Raw genomic sequence first — 24945 nt, forward strand, 5'->3', positions numbered from 1 at the left:
TCCACAGATTGCTTTGGTAAAATATTCTGGAGGTCAAACTGCCGATGACTTTATGCTCGATGTGCTGGTGTACTGCATCATAGTGTGGTACGCTGGTGGCAACACTGCAGACAGGAAAGCCCTGCAGGGAGTGATGAGGAAAGCTTAGAAAATCATTGTGCCTACATTGTTTTTAATGTTTTTTGCACTTTATTGTTTTTTATATACATCCACCAATTTTGTTGTATAATTACCTATACAATGATAATAAAGGCAACTCTATCTATTCTATTCATAATATATGATGGGATTTTAAATGCACCATGTTGTGTCTGCGTCCATCAGTTTGAGCACCTTTCTTCTTCCTCTTCTTTCACACGCTCTATTTTTAACCAGAAGCACAGCAACAAGTTGTTCTTGACCTCAAGTGGTTTTCCTGTGACGCCACATTCACTGAGGTATATGCACAGAAGCAGCCAACAGTGCTAAGTGATTTTTTTATCTGATAAAGTCTTTAAAGGTTTTACATCGGGGAATGTAAGGCAGCGCAGGATGACCAGAGGGGTGTCTGTTCATTGGATGCAATAAAGATAACTTTTCATGTGGTTGGAGCTCAAAATAAAGAGATGAATATGTTCTGATAGTCTGATTGTGTCTAAAACCTAGTAAAATATATCAACACATCTTGACGTGACTTCATCAGCGCTGATAAAAAGAAATCCCTGTTAAGTAGGCTATTGTTGTCACCTACAACAATGCAATTAAGTTTTCTGGTATTTCATGTGTCACAAATATGATGCCGTCTAAGCTGTCTTCCAAAGAAATACAGCCGAGCCTGACAGCTATGATGCTGTAAGAGGTCTTTCATCATTTTTCAATGTATGTATTTGATGCAGAACTAAGTTGGAGAGTTAACATGATAATGTTGAGTCTCCATATGTGGATAGATGGGGACTGATAATAATCAACACATGTAAAGAAGGTTGTGTTTTTTTCAGAAGAAGTGGACACTTTAATAAAGTTTTGTGGTCAATATTTTGTAAAGAAAAGTACCAAAGTATCAAATAGCGTACAACAAGGGAAATACAATAAAAAACGTAAGTAAATATGGTAATAATATATTCTAACAACAAGGCTTCTTACATTCACAAGAAAATGCATTAAAAACTTCAACTTTCACATAAAATTACATTTTTTCAATGCATGAAGAAAAGGTTTTGATGACAATAAAAAGAAAGTGTAGCTACATTTGCTGTAAAAACAAAAGAATAATTTAGTTGTTAAAACCAACTCCCAGGTGATTTTAATCAGGAATATACCTGTCAACTAAGACAGAAAAACAAAACCTGTCAACTCAAAACTTCTGTTGTTTTCTTACTTGGTAAGAAAATGTTATTTTTTATTTTGTCTTACACGTAAACCATATGTTCTGAAAGTGAGGCAGCTCCTCACATCTTCTTAATTTCTACACTGTGGGAGTTGATAGGTCCTGTTTTACAAAGGAAAAGTGCAATAAAAGACAAATCCCACTGTAAAGGCTGTCGTTTCAGGGATGCAGCTTCATCTTTACAGTATTTTTTTTTTTTTTTTTGCAGGCACACACAAACAGCTATAATCACAACACTGCTTCATTGCAGGAAGCTGCAGGCGTATCAGAAGGACAAGTCTGTTCTTTTTAATGGCAAGAAGTCACTTTTCCCTGGATTTCATTACTTGGCTTACTGTTGCAAGAAAAATAATATAATCCTTTAATTCAAGAGTGACAAAAAAAAAGTGCAGCTCATCTGAAAACTTCGATGGATCCTACAAGGGTAGCCACAAGTGATTAAAAAAACCCACTTATTTTGTTTGAACTCGAAAGCGAAAAACAAGCTCATAAGGGACGTCCAGGAAACGGACAGGCACTAGATGGCTAATTTGCACCAACAGTCAATTATGTATATCCCATTACAGCTTACTGTTAAATACAGTTCATTAAAACAAATAAGATGTTAAGTGTCTCCACGCTTTACCCACCCTTATTTTTTACATTTATAACTTGTATAATATGCAGGCAAACCATGTTTTCATGATCATATGGATGAATACATCTATTGTCTGCACTTTGAAATAAATATATGTATACAAATCTCACTTTTAATCACTCTGAAAGGAATACAGCTTATTAAGATTGTGATATGTACTTGATAAACCAATGAGCTACTCGAGTAGCTTCACTTTCACCTAAAAAGCTCCTTAATAAAATACATTTAACAATTGGCTTCATCTTGTCAATTTAATTATTTTTGAGTACACGTACATCGTGATCTACAGGTCGTGCTGTAGAAGACGAGCAGTCACCCACATACTGAGGTAAGTATCACACCTTAAGACCTGAAGTCCAATTAAGTGGCAAATAACACGATTTACCTAACTGGATGCAAACGTGGATGTTGCGCTTAAATAATGGTCCCCTTAACATAGACTGTGGAAAGGTTTACCAACACTGGGTAATTGTCTGTGCAGCAATCATGATGATGATAGCTACTTGCAAACAGTATCAAAAGATGTTTCACTTTCATCAACTGCAGAACCATGAAGAGGTAAAACACTCCTTAAAGGAACATGAATATGCTCAGAAGCATAGGTATAGTTTTGTGCATTTTATATAAATATATGCCCTTATCTAACAGACTGTATAAAAAGATGGATGCAGCTTCACACATCAGTTAAACCACAGCGGAAAAGCCTTAAATGCACCTTCTAATGACCTGCATGAAGCCCCCTCTGTCCCTGCAAAAAATATTTTCCACAGAAGTCTGCAGGAAAATGATTCCACTTTTCACTTGATTTGCAACCTCAGTAAAATATACCTTTGATGGGTAATTACTGACTTAATTGTTAATGTTCACATTAATACACTGAGAAGAGGGAGCCAACAAACACTGTCAATATGGCCATGTCCATCTATTTTATACAGTCTTTCCAGAACAACAAATCTTACACCACCTTTAGGTTTGTCCAAAGTGACAGATTGAAAAGGTACTGATTTGGCAATAAATGTAAAGAGTTTAAACTGGCATATGGGCGACAAAGAGAAAGACTTGAAAGAAGTGTGTCAAACATTTAGCCTTAAAAGACTAAAGCTATAATAGTCTGTGAAGGAGTGTAAAAGGTTCTTCATATTTGTGACTCTCCTGTGTGCTGCCCACTCCGAGAACCCTGAAGAGACACAAAGCACAACATGAGACACCAGAGCAAGAGAAAATTATCCAATAATCAACACAATAATGACCAATAACTTTAACCACTGGTTTTCTGTTTGAAATTGTCATGCTCTCCCATTATGTTGGAATATTTTTGTCCCACGTCTACAAGATTTGCTCGTGTACTTACTGTCAAGACCTGTTGCATGACCCAGTTTCGATAAAACCCTTCATGAACTTTAATATTTAACATGCTAACTCTGGCTTGTAGATGGTGAGATGTAACTGTTGAGCATTTTAAAACTCGTCTGGGCATTGTGATTTCTGGTCGTGGGGTTTATTTGATGAGCTGTGAATACTGGTAACTACCGTGAATGTTTTCCACTTGTGATTAATCCCTAATTCAGATATTCATTTATTTGTATTCTGTATTCATAATAGTTTAGAAAAGGCCCTAAAATCCTTGTGAGATTGAAACAAAAATAATTCATCTAAGAGCATAGCTGATGACTTTCCTTCTCGGCTTTGACTCCGAGATTTCAGAACCTGAAGTTCACCCCCCACCTCACGCAAAACTCAGTGAAAATATTCTCAATCGTTTGTGCTGCGTTGGTGCTGGTTTGTGCAGAAAGAAATTTCGTTTGTGCTGCTTTAGTTTTTAAGATATCACGTTATATTTCAAAGGTCATTCTAAGTTCACGCAGCCCCCCGACTTTGTCCAAAATTAACCAAAATGGTCTAGTTTGTTTGTGCTGCGTTAGTGCTGGTTTGTGCAGAAAGAAATTCCGTTTGTGCTGCTTTGGTTTTGAAGATATCAGTATCAAGTAAAGTATCAAGAACCATTGCCATTATAAATAAAGTTAAAAAGGTCTTGGATCAGAAATCACTCCACACTCTTAATTGTTCCCTGGTCTCACCATATTTTCAATACTGTGCAGAAATCTGGGGCAACAATTACAAAACATCTCTACAGCCATTAACCATTATGCAAAAAAAGAGCAATAAGAATAATCCACAATGCTGACTACAAGGAACACACAAACCCATTATTCCCGAAGTCCAAAATACTCAAATTTATGGATATTGTGGGCTATCAAACAGCGCAAATAATGTTCAAAGCAAAAAATGATCTGTTACCAACAAATATACAGAAATTATTTAGTATTCATGAGGGAAGGTATGGTTTAAGGGGCAAAAGTAATTTTAATGTCACATTAATACGCACAAACAGGAAAGGTTTTTGTGTTTCAGTCAGCGGGGTGAGGCTATGGAACAAGTTTTCAATGGAATTAAAGCAATGTCCAAATATTAAACCGTTTAAAATAAAATACAAAGATATTATTTTTCAGAGGTACAGGGATGAGCAAAAATGCTTGGGTGCAATGATACAGAGTTTATTTTATTTAATTTATTTATTTATTTAATTTATTTATTTTTATCCTTATTTTATTACACTATTCCGTAGCTTATGTTGCTACAATGTTTTTATTGTTTGGTAGTTTTTCTCCTTTTGTCCTATATGCAGAATGTGTCCCTATGTATACATGTATGTAGGTACTAGTGTGTGTGTGTGTGTGTGTGTGTGTGTGTGTGTGTGTGTGTGTGTGTGTGTGTGTGTGTGTGTGTGTGTGTGTGTGTGTGTGTGTGTGTGTGTGTGTGTGTGTGTGTGTAATTATTGTGTATAGGCAATATTATGTTTGCATAATGTTATGTTCGCATGTGTTAGCTAGTCATATTTAAGGAGAGGGCGTGAGAGTTTATAAGTTTTACTTCTTCTCACTCCCTTTCGAATATGTACTTTGTTACGTCTCATGTTAAGACGATTGTCTTATTTCTTTCTTTTTTTATATGATTCATATTCGAAATAAACACTACTACTACTACTACTACTACTACTACTACTACTACTACTACCACTATAGACCCCTTTCCAGCCTACGTCATCACAGGATGCGCGCGCATTGTTGCGGCAGAAGAGCGGTAGAAGTTGTATGAGTTTGAATGGAGCGAGGGAAGATTTGTTTCTTAAATTGCGTTTTTGGAGTTGCAGTAACGTTATAGAAGAACAACATGCCCACCAGCTGTTTTGTGTACGGGTGTACAAATCGAAATCCTGAGGAACATACATTTTTTGCAATTCCCAGAGGAATAATGATGATATTGTTATTGTGTGTGCTAGTCTCACCAACCTTAGTAAAAGTGTTGTTCCGAAAAAATCCTAGAAATAAGGGTTCTGAATAATAACATCAAGTCTTGACATTTTTTTATTTTCTCATCAGTGATTTGGAGCTGTGACTATGAATTGAATATCAGCCATTAATGATTTACTTGACTATTAAAGTTTTGCTAATAAACTACCGGAGTTATTTGTTTTCTCTCACTGATTGTGTAAATGTATTAATTATTTTCTCTTTTTAAAGCTACAAACATCCAACTTCTACAGCTGTAAATATGCTGCACAAATATACATATATTCACTATATGTGTTGTATATCAAACTCAGGTATATTATAGATATATTAATCCCCACAAACCCTCAAATAAAAATAATGAATTTACCTAAAAATAATGAACTAAGTTTTAAAAAACAGTATTTTGCATTATATGCCTTTTAATGTTTTTCTTTTTATCATATTAGTGGGAATAGGTTTCTGTAAATTAATGGTGATAATATGAGATGCAGGATGGACAATAAAGCTCATATAATTTTTAATTTTTATTTTTTTTAAATAACTATCAACTTCATTCAGCCAGCACAGACAAAGGTACACATGACATGGCTTTCATTCAAAGGCAATGCTTAATGAAACTCATTAAGAAACAAAGGGGACACAGTAAATTAACAAAAATAATAAGATAAATTAAATAAATATGAAATAATAAAATAACTTAAAATGTCTAGTGTATAAAATACATTCAGTTGTCATAATTCTTTACAAACTCCAGCTGTGACAGCTGCTGACAGTGTCGCAGCTTCTCCTCAGTAAACACTAGGTTTCTCAACCAAATACAGATGAATATCCGGCCATTGGACATCGGGCCACTTTGTGATATCTTCCTCCGGGAAGGAAGTTGCTTTCCATCCGCCAAAGTTAGTTTAATAACGTAATTTCCACGATCTTTTTCCATCAATCGGCTGGTGTAAACTGTCATGAACTCCGTCTTTCTGCCGCAACAATGCGCGCGCAGCTTGCCTACGTCATACTTGTTTACAAACACGGAAAGGGGTCTATAACCGGTTTATTATGACACGATGACGTCATGCAGCTCCCCCACTTTCTTGATGTCTACACGCGGGGTGACTGAATTGAATGAATGGGCATATAATTCACCTGTTCACCGCGGCGGCTGCATGGAGACGGGGTGAGTAGGGAGTGTCATTTTTTGTTGACCGCTTGAAATATCTACAAACTGAGAGTGAATATCTTGCCTTACCTTGCTTTTGACTGGTTGTTCGGCGTTGGAGGAAAATAAATACGGACACAGTTGGATAGCAGGGGGCTTGTCGTCTGTGTAGCGAGTCGGCAGTAGCCTACCATGCTCCCTCACTTAGCCTCTCAGTGATTTCGTTTTTTTTCCACAGATCGTTTGTTTCAAAACACCACAGATAATCACTCTCAACGAGTAAGACAGCGTCTCCGCGGACTTTAGCATACAGGCAGCGCTCCCCAATAGATGCGCTGTCAATAATTTTTTCATAATCAATTATGGACAAAGTCGGGGGCTGCGTGACGTCATCGTGTCATAATTAACTCGTTATATCTTCAAAACTAAAGCAGCACAAACGGAATTTTTTTCTGCACAAACCAGCACTAACGCAGCACAAACAAACTACACCATTTTGGTTAATTTTGGACAAAGTCCGGGGGCTGCGTGATCTTAGAATGGCCTTTGAAATATAACGTGATATCTTAAAACCTAAAGGAGCACAAACGAAATTTATTTTTGATTTTGAGTTTTGCGTGGCTATTTCAGAGCCTTTTCTTTTCAGTCACTGTGATATAAGTTTGCGTTGTGTTTTCCTCTCCCATAAATCATCACGTCACCCTTATGTGATGATCCTTTGAAAGACTGGACCCCTAGATGAGTAATATTGAATAGAAATACGGAACTGCATACAAAAAATCCACTGAATAAGTTCAAAGAAGCACAAAGTAAATCAAGTATAGTAAAATTATTTATGTAACACTGTTCCATTACAATATTGGATTTAAGCTTTGATGTGTAAACATGCAAAAAGCATCCATAAGAAAGTAAAAAAAAAAACAATTAAGAAAAAGAACGATTTAACCAAGTGAACCAAATTGTTGTGATCGTGTAAATATACTTGGTTTTTTCCATGTGGGCTTGCAGTAAAGGCAGAAAATAAAACTTACTTGTGACTGGCTGCTGGAGGGATTGGTGCTACTGAAGTCTGAGTATCTTTTCTTCTGTGGTGTGCAGATACAGGAGAGGAAGTGTGCATACTCATCTCTCACCTGCAGAGGGCAGCAGAGCGTCAGGAACATCATTGGATGCTGTTTGCCATTACTGTACTTTGTTCTCTTTTTATATTTTTTGTAATTAGTAAAAAGTAATGCTCTGTTATAATCTTTTTGCTTAGCCTCATCCTTTGAACACAGAAACCTTCCAGTTCCTACCTGTTTAGACAGCAGGCAGTGCATGATGAAGACCAGGGCACCCTGCAGGCTGTTGAGGATAGTAAAAATATATGCCACCACTATCGAGCCCTCGCCAAACAAGAACGCTCCAAACACCCACATCAGACCCAGTATGCACAGCTGGGCTATGGCGGTGACTGTGAATGCTCTGCAAGTGAAAGGGAGGAAAAACAGAAACAGAAAACAGATGAAGAATAGCATAAATTGATCTAGAGGCTTCTTTTGGGTCCGGAAAACCCCGAAAGACAGATAGGAAATTAAAAAGAAAGAGGGAAAGGCTCAGAGCTCTTTCAGCTGCTTTTTTGTTTTGCATGAGTGTACTGCCTGCATGAAGCTTGCCAAAGAAAAGCAAAGGTGAGGTAAAGAGGAAAAAAAAGTAAGAAGACACTATTTTGAAAAGTCTCTATCACATTGCACTTTGTAGATTTTATTCTATTAACAGAACTTAGCTTTATAATTTGGCTCATTCGAATTAGAGAGTGGCTCTTTCTAGATTATGAACAGTTTATCTACTAATCCTTTCATTAAACAAGAACATCTTAAATGTGGGATACCAAATCTTTCTCCTCACAAAATCCAAAGTAACCTTTTTCTTTTACACAATTAACATAATTTCCCTGAAAGCATTTTTAACCACAAACCTCCTCTATTAACCTGACATACTTTTAATCTTGTTGCTTTTTTTGCACTGTCGGGAATTTAGATGACCTAGCACATTATAAGAGCAACGCCCAGACATGTACACATTCATTAGCATGCGCACTGACTTAATTTTGTGCAGCTTGGAGAGGTCCGGGTTAAGGCTGGTGAACTTCTGGGCCAGTTTCCAAACGGTAATGATGAAGAAAAAGACATTCAGGACGATGATGACGCACACAGGTCCAAAGAAGCTCCAGATGAGACCGTCGTTCAGGGAAAGCCAGCAGCTATGTTGAGGAGGAAGGAAACGCAGGGAGTTTTTTACATCATAGATAACAGTATGTGTAATGCACTGATGTCAGTACTATAACACAAACACAACCAAGGATGCAAGGACAAAAATATACTTTTTTTCCCCGTATGACAAACAAGAAGCAATTTCCACTAAATGGTTCTTTTCTTTACACACTTACTGCTGGTCAGTGCCGTATCCCTTTGGTCGGATGATGGCTGATACAATGACGATAGCGAGAGGTGTTCCATAACCGGTGAGATAAAGGTAGAGGGGCCGAATTGTGGCATTGAACACCAGGACAACCATGCGGTAGAGCTGCACCCCTTCTAACAGCATCCAGGCAAACACGGCCAAAAAGAAGAAATGGAGCAACGCTGCAACAAACCTGCAGCCACCCTATAAAATAAAAAGACATGTGGAGATGTAGCAGGTCAAGGAAGATGGAGTAGTGGCTAGAGATACTAATGAAGGCAATACTTTATTATTATTATTATTATTATTATTATTATTATTATTATTATTATTATTATTATTATTATTATTATTATTATTATTATTATTATTATTATTATTATTATAGTAGTTAGTCACACAACAAGGCAATTTTGTTCATCCTAATATCCTAACCTTTATCTGAAGCAGGTCATTTGTATTTATGGGTCAATTGTGCTCAAGGGAGCAAGATTTTTAACATACATAGTCATTCGTATATAAAGCAATAGGCCTATATAACACAAAAGTTCTTAGCTAAAATACAATTTCCCTGAATCTGAAGGTAACAGATATTATAACTGATAATTGGCATTTTTAATTACAAACAAACTTCTCCATTCTTGTTTTCACTTTCTTTCATTTCTCTTTTTTCTCCCCAAACCGGGAAAAAAACACATTATTTTTCTACTATGGCCTTTTAACGTTGGCTTAAACTGTACTAAAAATATTCAGCATAATATTATGAAGAAGATTGTGCTTTGTAACATGGGTAATGTAAAATGAAGTAATGACAGGTTAAATGCCCAGTGTGTAACATGTGGTGACGTCTGGCAGCGCAAATTGTAAGTTACACCACCTCACCACATGCAGTGGCTGCAGATAACATGAATGACGTGCCCTGGTGCTTACTTAAAGCCCTTTTTTGAAACAAACAAAGAAAAAAACTAACCAAGAAGCATCTGAAGGTACAACGAAAGACTGAATGAATAGAAATAAAGAAATGGCTGTAGTAAAGTGTGGTTACAGTAGGCATGTTTTCAATGTTTACAAATCTCTCCCTCATACTCTGTCGATCCTCTCTTACACTTGTGAGTAAGTTAGCATGCTAAAATGATGTGTGCAGCATTTGCTCTCTGTTTTTAAAGTTGGCGTGGTGTGGGAGTTTCCAGTGTAGACGGGTCAACAGATGCAGCTGCAGAGAAGGCCCCTGCATAATGGAAAATGATAGTTAAGGAGCCACATGTGTGGAAAACTAACCTAGGGCTTCTGACTCTGTAATTTTGTCGTGAGAATGGATCGCTAAAAGCTCATTTGTGCCTTTGAAGTTACTGTCACACTGTGCAGCATTTCCACTAAGAGATCACCCTGAAACGTATAAATTGCAACTGACTGTGGTTTGACTACAAGCTTAATGAGACGTCAGACGATTTACAGGCTGATGCCGCATACAGCGCAGCTCTACCTTTCACTCCCCTTTTGGCTCAAGAAGTTGCTCTGAACCAGCAGCTACTAAATTAAGGCTGATAATTCGATCCAAGTCCAGCTATATAATTTGGGAATGTAACCCCAAAATGAGCACTAGTCATAGTTCTAAATATATATTCACTTTCTTATTTGAGATCAGTTGTAGGGGCTCAAATTAATGCCATAAGTATTTTGTATCTGTAAATAAACTTTGTACTTTGATTGAAATATATTATATTTGGTGTCTAACTGTTTCCCAAGTATATTAGTGCGTGTGTGAATGAATAAATGAGACGTAAAACGTAAATTTCTTTGTAGAAAGGTGCTTTATGAAAATTTACTTGTATTAGTTTGCAGCCCAGTCTTGCCACATCCAATATGGCGAAGACGTCAGTAGGCGATGCAATGATCTGATTGGCTATCCAGAAACGCTTTGAAACCCGTGCCAAAGATCGCTGATTGGCTCTCAGTTTTGGCACGTCAAAACACTGCCAAAACTCGTAGTTGTAAAAAAAGTTTGTAGCTTTTGAAAAAAAGTTTGTAGCTTTTGTAAAAAAAAGTTTGTAACATTGTAAAAAAAAGTTTGTAGCTTTGTAAAAAAGGTTTTTAGCTTTGTAAAAACTTTGTAGCTTTGTAAAAAGTTTGTAGCTTTGTATCTAGAAGTACAAATATGTTTTGCAAGTACAAATATTTTTTGCAAGTACAAATATTTTTTTCACATGCACAAAATATTTTTACAAGTACAAATATTTTTTGCAAGTACAAATATTTTTTGCACACGCACAAAATATTTCTACAAGTACAAAGTTTATTTACAGATACAAAATACTTATGGCATTAATTTGAGCCCATACAGTTGAGACTCCAGCAGTCCAGAGCACCTACCTTCAGTCACAGTTTGTTTTTGCTTTGCTTACCTCGGGGTTAATCTGAGAAATCCCAGTCAGGAAGACGAGGTCAGCCATGAAGAGGCAGATGCAAAGGTGCAGGTGGATGGTGGTGCGGGTTCCTTGTATGGAACGGCAAAACTTAAACGTCAGGATGCTTAGTACCAGAAACACCAGGGAGATGATCAGTCCAATCTTGGTCACTACCTGAAGTCCAAAGGTGTGCTGGAAAAGAGGAGATGTTGAGTTCTGCAAAAATCTGTTCTGTACATGTTAAATGCTGTTCAGGGTGCACCAGGACGTAGCTGGGAGGGAAAATGGGACGTGGTCCACACTGACACAGAGCTTTTAAATCTGGTATAAACATGGTTGTTTATATTGTGCTTCTCATTAACACATTCACAGGGACCCATAAAGCACTTCCTGTTATAGCACACATATCAGTGTTGATATAGGGATACTGTGTCTCGCTCAAGAAAACCGAAACACCCAGAGGGGCTGGGGATCTTTTTTCCATTTGGACGTACGGTACACTCCCCCCTCTGCCACAGACATGCATGGCTCTGGGGACGTTTGGGCTCTAAAAAAAGCTCTCTGCCACACAAATAGACGGCGTTAGTAGCAACAGGTCCAAACATTATTTAGGCTTTTTCACTACGTCTGCAAAACCTAAATAATTTCCATAATTGCTCCAAGGAGGCAGTAATTCTCTGGTCAATGTTCTAGTCACTGCCATATGTGGTGAAACTCGAAATATCTATATTTTTGTTTTAAATGTCTTACTAACAGATCGGTTATAGGGGGGGTCTATTTAGGTGTGTGGATCTGTTACTTACCTCCATGGGGTAAAGTGCCATCAGCACGGCAAAGCTGCTCAGATGGTTGCATGAACACACTGTGTGTGTGTCATTAGACTGTTGCTGATTGCAACCATCTGTGGACCAAACCCCTCGTTCATTCCAGTATGCACAGATGAAGCTCACCTTGGGGTCCTTCTTTTCCTAAAAGACAAACCACAGTCAATACCTCAAAGACAAAGTGTTTATGTCTGATGTATAACTTTTTCTGGATCTGAAAGACAGGTCTTATGTCTCCGAGACATTGTGTGAGAAATTAGACCTAGCAGGAGTAAGGAGAGGGCTTTGTAGTTTACGCCTGAATATACAGCGTCATAATTCTATCCAGGATTCATATAGACATTCATAGTGACGCTGAAGAGAAGTGGCACACTGGTTAAAGTAGGACCACAGTGAGACGACTGTGGCACAGGAGGGATTACCTTCAAATGTCTGAAGGTGATGTTGACCGAGTCGCTCAGTTTCTGAGTGGACGGGTTGGATACCACAACAGACACAACTTTGGAGAAGACCTGGAAGGACGCACCGTCCTTCTCATGTTCTTTGAGTCTCTCAAAAGATCTGTTCACGGATCCCTCAAGGTTCTTGTAGCTCAACAATGCAGCCATAGCAAAACCTGCAGAGCAGACTCAGAGTAAGACTATTTCATAGATGCACAGCATTTATTGAAATGTATTGAAACTAAAGAGGACTGTACCAGGGTATGGTCCCATCCCAGCCGCTGTATCCCAGTCAGTACTGAGAGTAGCATAGTCATTGGTCAGATGGATCGGTCCAGTTGGTCGGCTCCTTCCTCTTTCAACAGCAATTCGTGCCTCTGTTAAAGCAAATGCACAAAATAATTTCAGTTTTTCGTCATCATCAAAGAAAGGAAAAAGCTGTTAACAGCTTTCAAGTATAAGTCACTGCAGATTTCATGGATACAAACATTGTACCTGTCTCTGTGGTATCCATCTTGGTTGCGTTGGCTTTGAGTTGAGGACCAATCAGTAAAATAGAGTCCTCCACCGTACCCAGCAGCCCGCTCACACTGTCACTGCTGTTCAGAGGTCCAGGGGACAGGATCGACACAGTTGCGGTGAAAAGTTTCTATGCGAGATGGACAAGGGGGGAAGATTGAGAGTTCAATATGAGCAGTTTTACTTTTTCTAAATCACAGACCAAGTTTAAGGGCTTAAAAGACTCGAGCGAATGTTTTAATAGATTTTTGTAAGAAAAAGTTGTGCTAGAAAAGTATGATTTGGATGTGGGCTCTAGACTGTGCGTGTTTGAGGTTTGTATCTTTTGCTTACCTCAAGTAACGCGTCTCCATCAGCCTTCCCTTCTGTAGAAGTGGCTGGGTTGGACAGAGCCAAACAGCTGTTTCTCATCAGGGACAATATATCCAGCAGGCCTCCGAGCGACTGGGAAACAAGGACAGACAGAATAAACAGTTCGACTTCCTGATGACTAAAATGCACGTAAACTCTACTCTAAATGGCCATAGGCTGGCCTAGTGGACGCAGAAAATTATTTAAAATTATGATACTGGATATTAAACATTACATTTATTTTGTTTGTTTATTGCTTTCCGTACGCTTAATTTCCTGTATAACAGCTCATTAAATTGTCACTATTTGGAAAAGTCACAACAACAAGTTTGCTTTCAGACTCACCGCTGCAGGCCTGCTGTCGGCACTGAAGCTGGCACAGTCGAGCTCTGGATGAAACAAAGCCAAACATTCACGTTATCTTCATGTCTTACAAGCAGAGAGGACTGACAAAATGATCGTAACGAAGCCGTGAAGAGAAATCCATGAGCGTTATCATGTGATGCACCACAAAGTATCTAGAAGTGGGCTCTTCAGCACAGAAAGTAGAGTAAAGGTGGTGACAAAAGTTTGTAGGAAAAAAAGGAACTGAGGCCCAAAAGATAAGAGAAAGTCACACCACAAGACAAACAATGCTACTTTGTGAGGAAATTATATATTACTTTTTTTTTCTTCTGTTACAAGATACAGGTTTTGTCTGAAAGTTTATTATTAAATGTAGTGACAACTGATACTATAATAATGACATATATGCACCAAAGTGTATGAAAAGACTGTTAACATATCTGGGACTGAAATTAGGAGAAAATCTTAGACATGTATAATTTACAGGACATAGTATGTTAAAGTCTACATTTACCTGAGCATGGGGTCCTTTTGTTGCCATAATTGGTATAACCTTGAGGGCACACGCACCAATAACTCCCATTAATGTTCTTACAAGTGCCTTTTTCTCCACAAATGTTCTCCCCGTCAGTTTCAGCTTTCGTGCACTCATTTATATCTGCATGAGGATACAAAACAGGAGCATGAGGGATAACTGAGTTAAAAGATCTGAGCAAAAGCTGTTTGCTATTGCACTGAGAAAGGAAGTACGGTAGTTGATGGGAGGAACTGGATTGATGGTGTTGTATAACGAAGACAAAATATTTAGTTCAGGAAGAATTGATTTGGTGAAATATGACTTTAATTCAATCGTATGTGACCTATTCTCTGCGTAATAACTGACCATGGTCTCAACACAGTAGTGTTTATTATCAAGTCAATCATTTTATTACACCCTCTTTAGCCTATTTGGGGTTGTGGTGGGCTTGGGACTCCCCCAGCTGTCAACAGAATGGATACAGGATAAACTGGAACAGGTTGCCAATCAACCACAGGGTCACGCAAAGGTAAAACATACACAAAAAATGCACACTGGGCTGTGGGAGGTTTCAGAGTCAGACAACCCACACAGACACGGAAAGAACATGCTTTCTGACACAGAAAGTGTGAAGTTTGAATGTTCTCTCCGCTGTGAGGTAGCAGTGCTAACCACAGAGACACGCTGCCTGGTTCCTCATGTAAATACAGAGTAATTCCAGGTATTTGTGACAGTTTGTGTTTTAGAAAATAAAAAACACACACACAGACATTGTCTCTCTTTTCTCTGCCACAATTATCAATAAAATGCTTCACTGGCTTCAGGGGGTTTGCTGCTGCAGCCTTACTTGGTCTGGTCTGGGAGGCCAGTAGCTTTCAGAGGCATTTTTCTGTATAATAGAGATTAATCGGCCAGATTATTTAAATCTTTCAATTTATGTTATTGTTAAACTATGCCTCAGTATTTTTCAAAGCAATCTCAAGTCATTAAACTCCATGTTGTGATGTCTCAAGCTCAAAGTGTGTCTAAATGTTTTGAATACTTATGCATTGAAAGGAAAATCTGTTAAATCTGAGTCTGAATGGCATGCTGGTTAAAATACTTAGAGATCTTCATCAACAGCAGAGAAAAGTGTGAATGCTTAAAGTCAGAGAAAAGTAAATTAAATTTAAAAGAAACTCTAAAATTTGCTTGAATTTGCAGAAAAATTATTTTTTAAAGCGTTAGGAAGAAAAGCTTCCTTTTATGAAAAGAGAAGTTGAAATGTGACTCTGCACACGTTGCCAAGGTTACACTGGAGTGTAAGTGTGTTGATTTTGAACAGAGTCGAGGTGATGCAGGGCTGAGGTGTGCCACAGTTCATCGTATCAGGGCTGTCTCTCTCCCTCCCCCACCATCATGCTGAGACATCACACTGAGACTGTAGCAGCATATTTTGCGAGTGGTGCTCCCACCACGAAAGCATCAGCTGCAAAACTACACCGTTTGGTAACTTAGTAAACAGCTTGACAGTGACTGAAATAGTTCATTAGCTCTCACCTCTCAGGGTAGAAAACTCCTCAGTCTCTTGATTTTGAGAGCTAATTTAATCGACTTGGTGATTGTTTTAATCATTCTTGTTTGGTTTAACGGTTGACAACACATTTTCACTTATTAGACAAATTTTGAATGTTTATTTCTGTTTTTCTCTGACTCTAAGTAAACCTTAATTTTTACTTCCTATCTGTAAAGTACTGCATGTCTTATGTCTCTTATCAGGAAAGTGTGCTTCTCTCTGTCGGTACGCCAAGAAATGAAAAAAGCAGTTATATTCAACTTAAAGGAGCTTGAGGCTCCTTTTAAGAAATGAGACTCTCTAGCGCCACCCTTCACCACGACGGCCGTTGGGGGTACTGCAGCCAACAGTGAAGCCGGCACGGGAGAACGGGGAGAACCTGCATGCAGCGTCATGTGACGTCACATCCGCCACCCAGCGCGGGAAATTCCCGCCCGGAATTGCAGCACATTTTGCAGCACACAGCCTGCTCAAGGCAAAGGAGAGATACAGTAGAGGAATCATTCTTTTTGGTTTGGAACGCTTCATCTGACATTATTACTAGAAAACTTAAAACGTATACAAATTTTTACATAAATCCAGCCTCAAGCTCCTTTAAAAATTTAGAAGTTGGTCCACTAATTACTTTAGCTTCCTCACAACTTTCCTGCCACTTTTCTCAGAACATCACCCCCCTCAACTTGGACTGAAAGAACAGACCTAAACATAAAACACCTCTCACCTTCACATCCATTATGTCTGCTGTTATTTGTCCTGATATATCCGGACAGACAGGTGCAGTTGTACGTTCCAATCATATTTTTGCATGTAGCAACAGAACCGCAGATGTTCTCATATTCAAAACATTCATTGATATCTGACAGAAGATAAAAAGAAACTTGTGTTATGAGCGACTTTAGAGTCAATAATCACACACACCCACATGTACATAAACACTCACCCGTGCACGTCCCATCAGTGCCTGTAAAGTTAACCTTCCCACCAATATTTATGTACCCACGATGACACTGACAGTAGTAGCTGCCATTCGTGTTGAAGCAGTCTGCGTTGTCCCCACAGATACCAGGGGTCTCGTCACATTCATTATCATCTGTGCACACATACATGATTCAATGCAAACAGCCATAAATATAAATAAATAGTACAACATTATATTGACTGTGTGGATTAATCTGCTCTTTGCACTTTGAAGCTCTGCATCCATGGATGGATGGATGGATGGATGGATGGATGGATGGATGGATGGATGGATGGATGGATGGATGGATGGATGGATGGATTAAATGAAGGGTAATGTCATCAGTAAGTCTACTTTTCTTTGTAAATTCCAGTAACCAGCGCACCATGATGACAAATAACATAATTTGTGTCTGAAAGTTATTAGAATTGGCAGGTAGAAACCAGAAAGTGTAGAAAGAAAGTGAAAGGGATTAATAATGGGAGATTTACCAACACATTTGCCTTTGGCAGTACGTTGTTGGCCAGGTCCACATGGAGGAGAGGCAGAGACGTATATCCACAGTAAACACATAAACCCTGTGGAGAGAAAGTAAAAGACCAATTATTTTTATCTGTAATAAATTCTTCTAAATATTACAAAGACAAATCCACAATAAAGCAGAGAAATTTGTAGAAATTCAAATTCACCCATTTACAATCTAACAGGGAGAAGAGCAACTTTCTTTTACATGATATGACTGAACAAAGAATGTGATTATTGATTCGTGATTTTGGAGAGAGATCAAAATACATCTGGAAAGTCAGAAGAGTGGTTGTACAATTGATTTATATGGACATTTATTCATAACTAATATGGTATATATAGTAATAGCCTTGCAATTTACTCTAATGACATAGTGAGCCAGAAAAGGTTTTAAGAGCCATATTTAAATAGTACAATCATTTTGAAAGGCTGCAGTTCGTGGCTTCGTCAAACTCTTTGTGTCACGCAGCAGAGAAATTATTTTAATATCACAGAGGTCGATTATGTTTCATTGATTGTTTTTCCTTTTTAACTGTTATTGTATTTACTTATATGGCAGTGTTTATACAGTGCTGACCGCACCCACCCCACATAGAAGATGGTTGTAGGTGCTATGACCACAGCAATTTATTTGTATATTGATTTGTACACTTTAAACTTGTCCTGCAAGGGACTGATCTGCTCAAGAACCCATGTACTATGCACCTTTATTGGACAACTTATTTGTAAGTGGCCCCTATCATAACTATGCCATTATTCATGTCTTGTATCAAAATGTTAATATAAATCAACAACTTCCTTTACAGTTGGCTTCAAAGATAGCATAATTTAAAATGAATCAAGACTGAAACAGTTCAAAGATCCATGTTTCTCCTTTTCAAGGAGAAATTTCATTTTACCTGCTGTGCTAAGGAAGATCTCTTCCATAAGTTATTTAAATTGACCAGGCAGAGGTACTGTGGAGCTGCATCGGGGTCTCTGTTCTAGCCAGACAACATCAGAGTATTGCCGTTACGAGCACCAGCATATTAATGATCCCTAACACACACACACACACACACACACACACACACACACACACACACACACACACACACACACACACACACACACACACACACACACACACACACACACACACACACACACACACACACACACACACACACACACCAGAGAGTAGTCCCCTCTGCTGCCTGCTCAGAAGTGTATCCAATTCAAGGCCCGATTACAAACAGGACAGCAATGCACAAAGAAGGAGTCTCTGTCCTGACAATCTGTCCTTGAATAAGTCATGTAGCTTTTCACAAGGCTGTGACATAGGAAAGCCTAGATCAGAGTAGAGAAATCTTCATTGCCCCTCTTTATCGCCGCCCAGCTTCACATAAAGCTGCATGTGAACAGAAGCAGACATGAAGAGTTGCACAGACTTGGCTGAAAATGAAGCTCTTGTATTGTGTCCTTGTGGTATTTTGACTGAATCATACTGACATTTTTTAAATGTTGGGAATATAAACTACACTGCACAAACGAGTCAAGAGGAGAACAGATTGCCTCTATTCATATTGACTTTCATCATGAAGAATTTTCTACCATCTACCTCAGCTGTCGTCAGTGTTTAGAGTTGGTTAACCAACGCCGCCATGCTTTAACACCGGCTAGGCATGTGGAATGAAAAAATAGTGCGATTTTGTCACCATGTATATCTTGAACTCCAAACACAACACACCCTCAACATGTCAGGAGGGAATTACACATCAAAACTGAGGCGACTCAATCGCATTGTTATGACTGAGGAACGAGTGAAGCTGGAGAGAGCAGCAAGCCGTACACATGCTCTTCAACATTCCCAAGTTCACTGTGTTTCCCTCCTCCGACCACAATGTGCCTTTTGTTGCTGAGTGACGAGCCCCACATTAATGCCTCAGGCAAGACCAGACAGGGTTCGACAGTGGCAGCGAGTGTGACAAACAGCGGGACTGAGTCTGATTATATGATGGAATATCTGTGGACAGAAACAAGGCCCGAATATATTCAGAGTAACTTCATGCTCAGCTCACAGACTTCATTCACCAGTAAGTTGAATACACTGCCTTCATTATGTGTCTCTGCTCTATTTCTCTCTTTCTGTCTCTCTTTTAAAGGTCTTGAAAGCCAACAAAGCTTATCCCTCGGTGCACTGTTTCCTTTATGCAAACACGGGAGCTTGTCTCATTCACTCTGAGAAGTTAACCCGACTAATAGATTCAGATTAGACGCAGTTTTTACGGGACATTTTTATGCTTACTTCTTCTGAATCCTGTTTGTCATCACAGCTAAGTCTGATGCTACCAGGGACTACCAAGGAAGTGCAGAGAAGTGCAATAATGTTACGTGTCTGTCTGAGTATCTGTAAACAGATATTATCAACGTAACAGGCATATCAAGTAGTGACGCACGGGTGTTTTGCCACAGTGATATTGTAACGATGCGGTAATGACAGCTTGACTGCACACTCTGAAGATCGCATGAAGTCGGCAGTGTAAATGAAAATTCAATATGGTTAAACAAAAAAGTCACAGGGAGTTCAACCTCAGCTTTATTCAAGGAATGCACTGGTGTCAGAAAACCGGAACATGCGGCTCAAAAGTCACATTCATGAAAGAACTAAAGTACAATCTTTGAACCATGAGTGGAGTTCCTGTGTTCGTGGTGCAAAAACATGTGTTGATTTATTTGTAAGCGAAATGCTCCACCTCTTTGCCTATTGGTTTTGGTGTAACTCTATTAACAGTTTATTATTTATCCAGACTATTATCAATTATTTATTAGCAAAGTTGTCTTGACAAAGACCAATTTTAAAACTGTACACATAGTACATCCAGTCTCCTCCATTCATCTGTACACACAGAGGTGGAAAAAGTACAAAAATGTTGTACTTAGGTAAAAGTACAAATTTTCTGCTTGAAAATTACTAAGTAAAACTAAAAAGTACCCATTAAGAACATTACTTAAGTAAAAGTATAAAAGTACCTCAACTTAAATATAATAAAGTACCAAAAGTACATGGTGTAAAATGTACTTAAGTACAAAAGTAAAAAGTACAAAATTATTTTCAAAAGGATTGCAAAGAAATGAAGAATCCAAGAATTTGCTTACAACTCTAAATAATGGTGATATTATTCTGACCCCTTTAGCGTTTGTTTCCATTACCCCATTTTAATTTCTCCCTTTGCTCATCACTGCTGCTGTACCCCATTGGCCCCGCTGACAGGTCCACAGGTAAGCAACCCCAGCTGATAAAGGATGAGACTTTTGAACTTTTAAATGCCAAAACCACCTTAGAAGGGGTGGAATCAAAGAATGGTGCGCATGGACACGCGTCGGCTGCCGCTAAAGGCTGATTTATGGTTCCGCGTTACACCAACGCAGGGCCCTACCCTACGGCGAGGCTCTGCGTCGATTTAACGCGGAACCATAAATCAGCCCCCGCTGTGCTGTTTTTTAATTTGTAGCGAGTAACGACGTGTCCAATTTTAAATATAGCGGATTAAAAGTACGATTTTTTCCTTGAAAATGTAACGAAGTAAAAGTAAAAGTACAGAAAAATGAAAGTATCAATAAAAGTACAAATTCTCAAAAATCTTACTTAAGTACAATAACGAAGTACTTGTACTTCGTTACTTTACACCACTGTGTACACGATACTCCATCGTAAAGGCAATGTGATTCGTAGTTCGCCAACAGCCTTTGTAGCCAGTTCCTGGTTTTGGGAAGCACAAGTACGATAACATGGAGGACTGCTGTTGCTGTGAACGAGTGACCACTACGCAGGGTATTCCCTATGAGATCCAGCAGACTGCTGCGGTACATATTGGAAATGTTTTCCTGAAGCATACAATACAATACAATATCCACTGCTGGTACTGTTTGAATCAAGGAATATCTTACTGTCTTTAGTGCCCTACATTAAAGCTGAAACCACAACATTACAACATGCAGTTGTGACATGCTGAAAATGCTATTTTTTCCACCGCCAAGCCAGCCAACGCTCATGGTGCAACTTTGAAAGAGGAACCGAGGTGTGATGGAATCAATAAATGCCGTTAGTTCATGTATCGACATTATCAGACATATGTTGTGGTTTTTACGCAGACTTGGAGAAGACGGAATATCACAAGGTGAGGATATAATTGTTGTGGTGCATCTATTCCTGTATTGCAACCCTGCTACATGTTAAAACAAAGATTATAATGGGGCAATTTGTTAGCTAATAATAAGCTAAGTCAAAAAAGGGAAGGAATTCTTCATGAAAGTGTAAAATCGAAAATTTATGAAAGGCCGACCCTTTGACACTCAAAGGAAATGTAAATGTTTGTAAAAGAAATATTTGCATACAGCTTCTCTAAGGAATAATATAAAACAATGACTCCTGGAAGGATTTCAGCAAATAAATAGGAAGGGAATGATCATAAAAACTAGCAGCCGTCATTCATGATCCCTCAAATGTCACTGCTTAAAGATCTGATATTCCTCAATAACTGATACAGTTATTGAGGAATAACCGCCCTACAGCCGAGGGCGGTGGGGGGTGGAGACGTTTGTTCTCCTCAGTGCAGCTGCTGACGTGTGGACAAAACACTGAACCCCACATTTCCCCTAATCACTCATATGTGTGTTGCTGGGTGTAGGATGAAAGAAGAAAGACTACAAAGTCTTTGAAATAAATGAATCAATTTATAATAAACAACTGTTACAAAGACCTGGCTGAGGAATAAGCATCGAAATGTAACGCCTGCAATCTGTGAAGAATTTGAAAATAAAAAACGCAACTACTGACTGACTGTTGCATGTTTTCGGGGTCACCTCGAGGAAGGATGTGACAAAATATCGGGTGTTTCATTGCTTAAGTCCAAAAATCCACGTATACTTGTCAAATGAAGTTGCCTTGACAGAAAAGAAATATGGTTTCATGTTGCCTGCAGTAAACTAAAATGCTAATTAAAAGTAAAAATCACTATTCCAGGATGCACTTATGGGAGTGTACCAGATGATTTTTTTTAGCTGATGATTTACATTTTCAGTTGAACTCTTCTAAACAGTTAATATGTTCTTTTAACGGCATAATGTGGGAGATTTGAGTAAAGATGAATTTAAATACACCACCATGGCTAATATTTTACAAGAATAAGTATTTAAAACCTGCCTTTAATACATTATACCATCATTTGTTTAAGTTGGGTTATTTTGCACATGCAGCACTGCACATCTGTCTGGTCAGCTTCTTCAGGCTCTGCACTCGTTTAACCCTGGACGAAGAGCTGCTGAGTAACTGACAGGACAGGAGTGATGGAACAGCTTGGTCACAGAGGTTTCAAGTCCACAATCATCACAGGAACTACAGCGTCAGGCCAGTCCTCTCTGTCTGACAGGACTAACCACGTGAGTTGCTGTCAAAATTTCTGAATTTGGCACTTTTTCCACTTTTAAATTCACACGTTTTGATGTTTTTAGTTCAGCCTCAACGTTTTAACTTTTTAGATTAACCTTAAATTATTTCAACAGCTTTAAACTATATATTTAAATATTGGGCCCAAAATGAAAAAAACACTTTACATGAGACATTTCTAAACTTTCCACATTCCTGTGGTTTTGGTTTCTATCTTTCTCCCTCAGATAGCCATTCACTCAGGTAACAAGGATCAAGGCACATATACAGTACGACCTGTGCTTTTATTGATCAACTTACCGGGAATAAGTAGCTCCTTCCCGAATCCCATGTTGAAAGCAAATGGAAAAGAAAAAAAAAACACGGAAAATTTCTTCAGAAATAAAAGAACTACAACATGAATGTGACTCAAATGAAAAGAATAGGTCCTCTTACAAAAAGAAAGTTTAACAAAGAATTTTGGGGTGTATTTGTTGTCTAAGGTCCATAGAAATCCATTGAAGGTATTAAAGAGGAAAAACAAAAAACAGATCCTTATTAAGCTTATTCCTCTCAGTAAAAGGTATCTAACGAGCAGTGAACCCTCACCACGTTTCTTCCTCTTACTGATTCAGATTCTGCCTGAACACGCCTCACACTCTCTGAGACTTCCCCCGCCTCTCTCTCTCTCTCTCCCTCTCTCTCTCTCTCTCTCTCTCTCTCTCTCTCTCTCTCTCTCTCTCTCTCTCTCTCTCTCTCTCTCTCTCTCTCTCTCTCAAACACACACTCTCTCACTCTCTCTCTCTTTCTCATCCTCCCTTTCACTTATCTTTCTGGACCTTTGTCCTTCACCACTCCATTTCTTACCCCCCAAATCTTTCCCTTTCACCCCGTCTCTCACACTGGCACCATATCACATTGCTTTCACGCACAAACCCCCCTCCCTGTCTACGCCATTTTTCACATTTCCCTCTGCGCTCCAGCAGCCTCTATTTCAGGAGCTATTCACAACACTCTCAGGGGAGACGGTGAAAGGGGGAGGGTTGGTGGGAGGGTGGATGGGACTGGAGAGAGGGTGATGACTAACACACAGTCTAAACAGCTGCTGCCATACTTGAGGTCTGCCAGTAAGTAAACTTATATCTGCTCCCTTTTTTCCCTCAACTCCTTCTGAGTACGTCCTCCCCCTTATCCTCTTTTTCCCTCTTCAAAAGCGTTAACCCCTCACCCATTCTCAGCCAAAGGCCTTCTGCATTTTCTCAACCCCCCAGACGGCAAAAAACAAACACCAGAGGGATGGAAGGGATGATCTCCACAAGACCGTAATGTGTTTCAAAGAGCAGTGACGTATAAGAAGACATGAACTAATGACACATGAAAGCTGGGCCGCTCCATTGGAATCGAATAAAGCAGAAGCCAATGATTTACAAATTATTTGAACCCTGTGTTTTGCTGAATATAGTTCAAAGGCAGCACAGCAAATATTGAAACTATATGATCTTTTTCTGAAAATCGTCCTCAGCCAAAAATAGGAAAACATTTCACTTTCAGTGTTTCATGATAAACACAGGTTTTGGACCGGAATGTACTGCAGCACACACTTGTTGGTCCAAAACAAACAATCTTTTCAAAGAAGCCTTTTGCTTATTTTAGCAAAACAATCCCACGACAAATTCTGCATGTATTTATGGCTCGACTGTGTTGGAGCAGTCTGACTCCTGGATCAACCTGCCTCTCTATTGTGAAACAAACAAAAAAAGAAAACATGGAAGACGTCACAAACTGTTGAGCAGTCACAATCCCACATCTGTGGGGCTCCTTAGTGACCATCTTTAAGGGGGGAAAGAATCCTCCTCAGGCCACGCTTTACTACATTAACAAGATTTATCCTCACATTTATTATTTAGTTTGCACATTTATACATTTTAGCTTCGTCTAAAAACATAACCCGGGACCCCTTGACAGAATACTTTCTTTGTAACGACCACTCATTCTGTTTTTTTTTTTTTTAAATGTAATGTGTGACGTAATGTAACAGGTGCTATCTACTTCTTTTTCCAATCAGCTACTTTCTACCCGTCCCACAACAGCAAGTGCGTGAACCCACTGACAAAAAAAAAAGAAAAGATTCTCACTCAGTCTTTTACG

The 24945-nt window shown here is 38.8% G+C and overlaps 1 protein-coding gene across 1 annotated transcript; it reads right to left on the reverse strand.

Annotated features, from left to right (window-relative positions):
* Positions 1-697: 697 nt before the first annotated feature.
* On the reverse strand, positions 698-23409 carry LOC133443913 (adhesion G protein-coupled receptor E2-like). The gene is made up of 17 exons (XM_061721263.1): positions 23119-23409; positions 17357-17443; positions 16848-16997; positions 16629-16763; positions 14350-14493; positions 13836-13879; positions 13473-13583; positions 13116-13269; positions 12878-12997; positions 12603-12796; positions 12160-12324; positions 11354-11548; positions 8938-9155; positions 8593-8751; positions 7805-7973; positions 7541-7642; positions 698-3180 (listed from the first exon to the last, which is right to left on the reverse strand). The coding sequence occupies exons 1-17, from the start codon at positions 23147-23149 to the stop codon at positions 3139-3141; spliced, it is 2220 nt and encodes a 739-aa protein (XP_061577247.1). The 5' UTR covers positions 23150-23409; the 3' UTR covers positions 698-3138.
* Between the last annotated feature and the right edge of the window lie 1536 nt (positions 23410-24945).

The sequence above is a fragment of the Cololabis saira genome, chromosome 1, assembly GCF_033807715.1.
Source record: "Cololabis saira isolate AMF1-May2022 chromosome 1, fColSai1.1, whole genome shotgun sequence".
Lineage (NCBI taxonomy): Eukaryota > Metazoa > Chordata > Actinopteri > Beloniformes > Belonidae > Cololabis > Cololabis saira.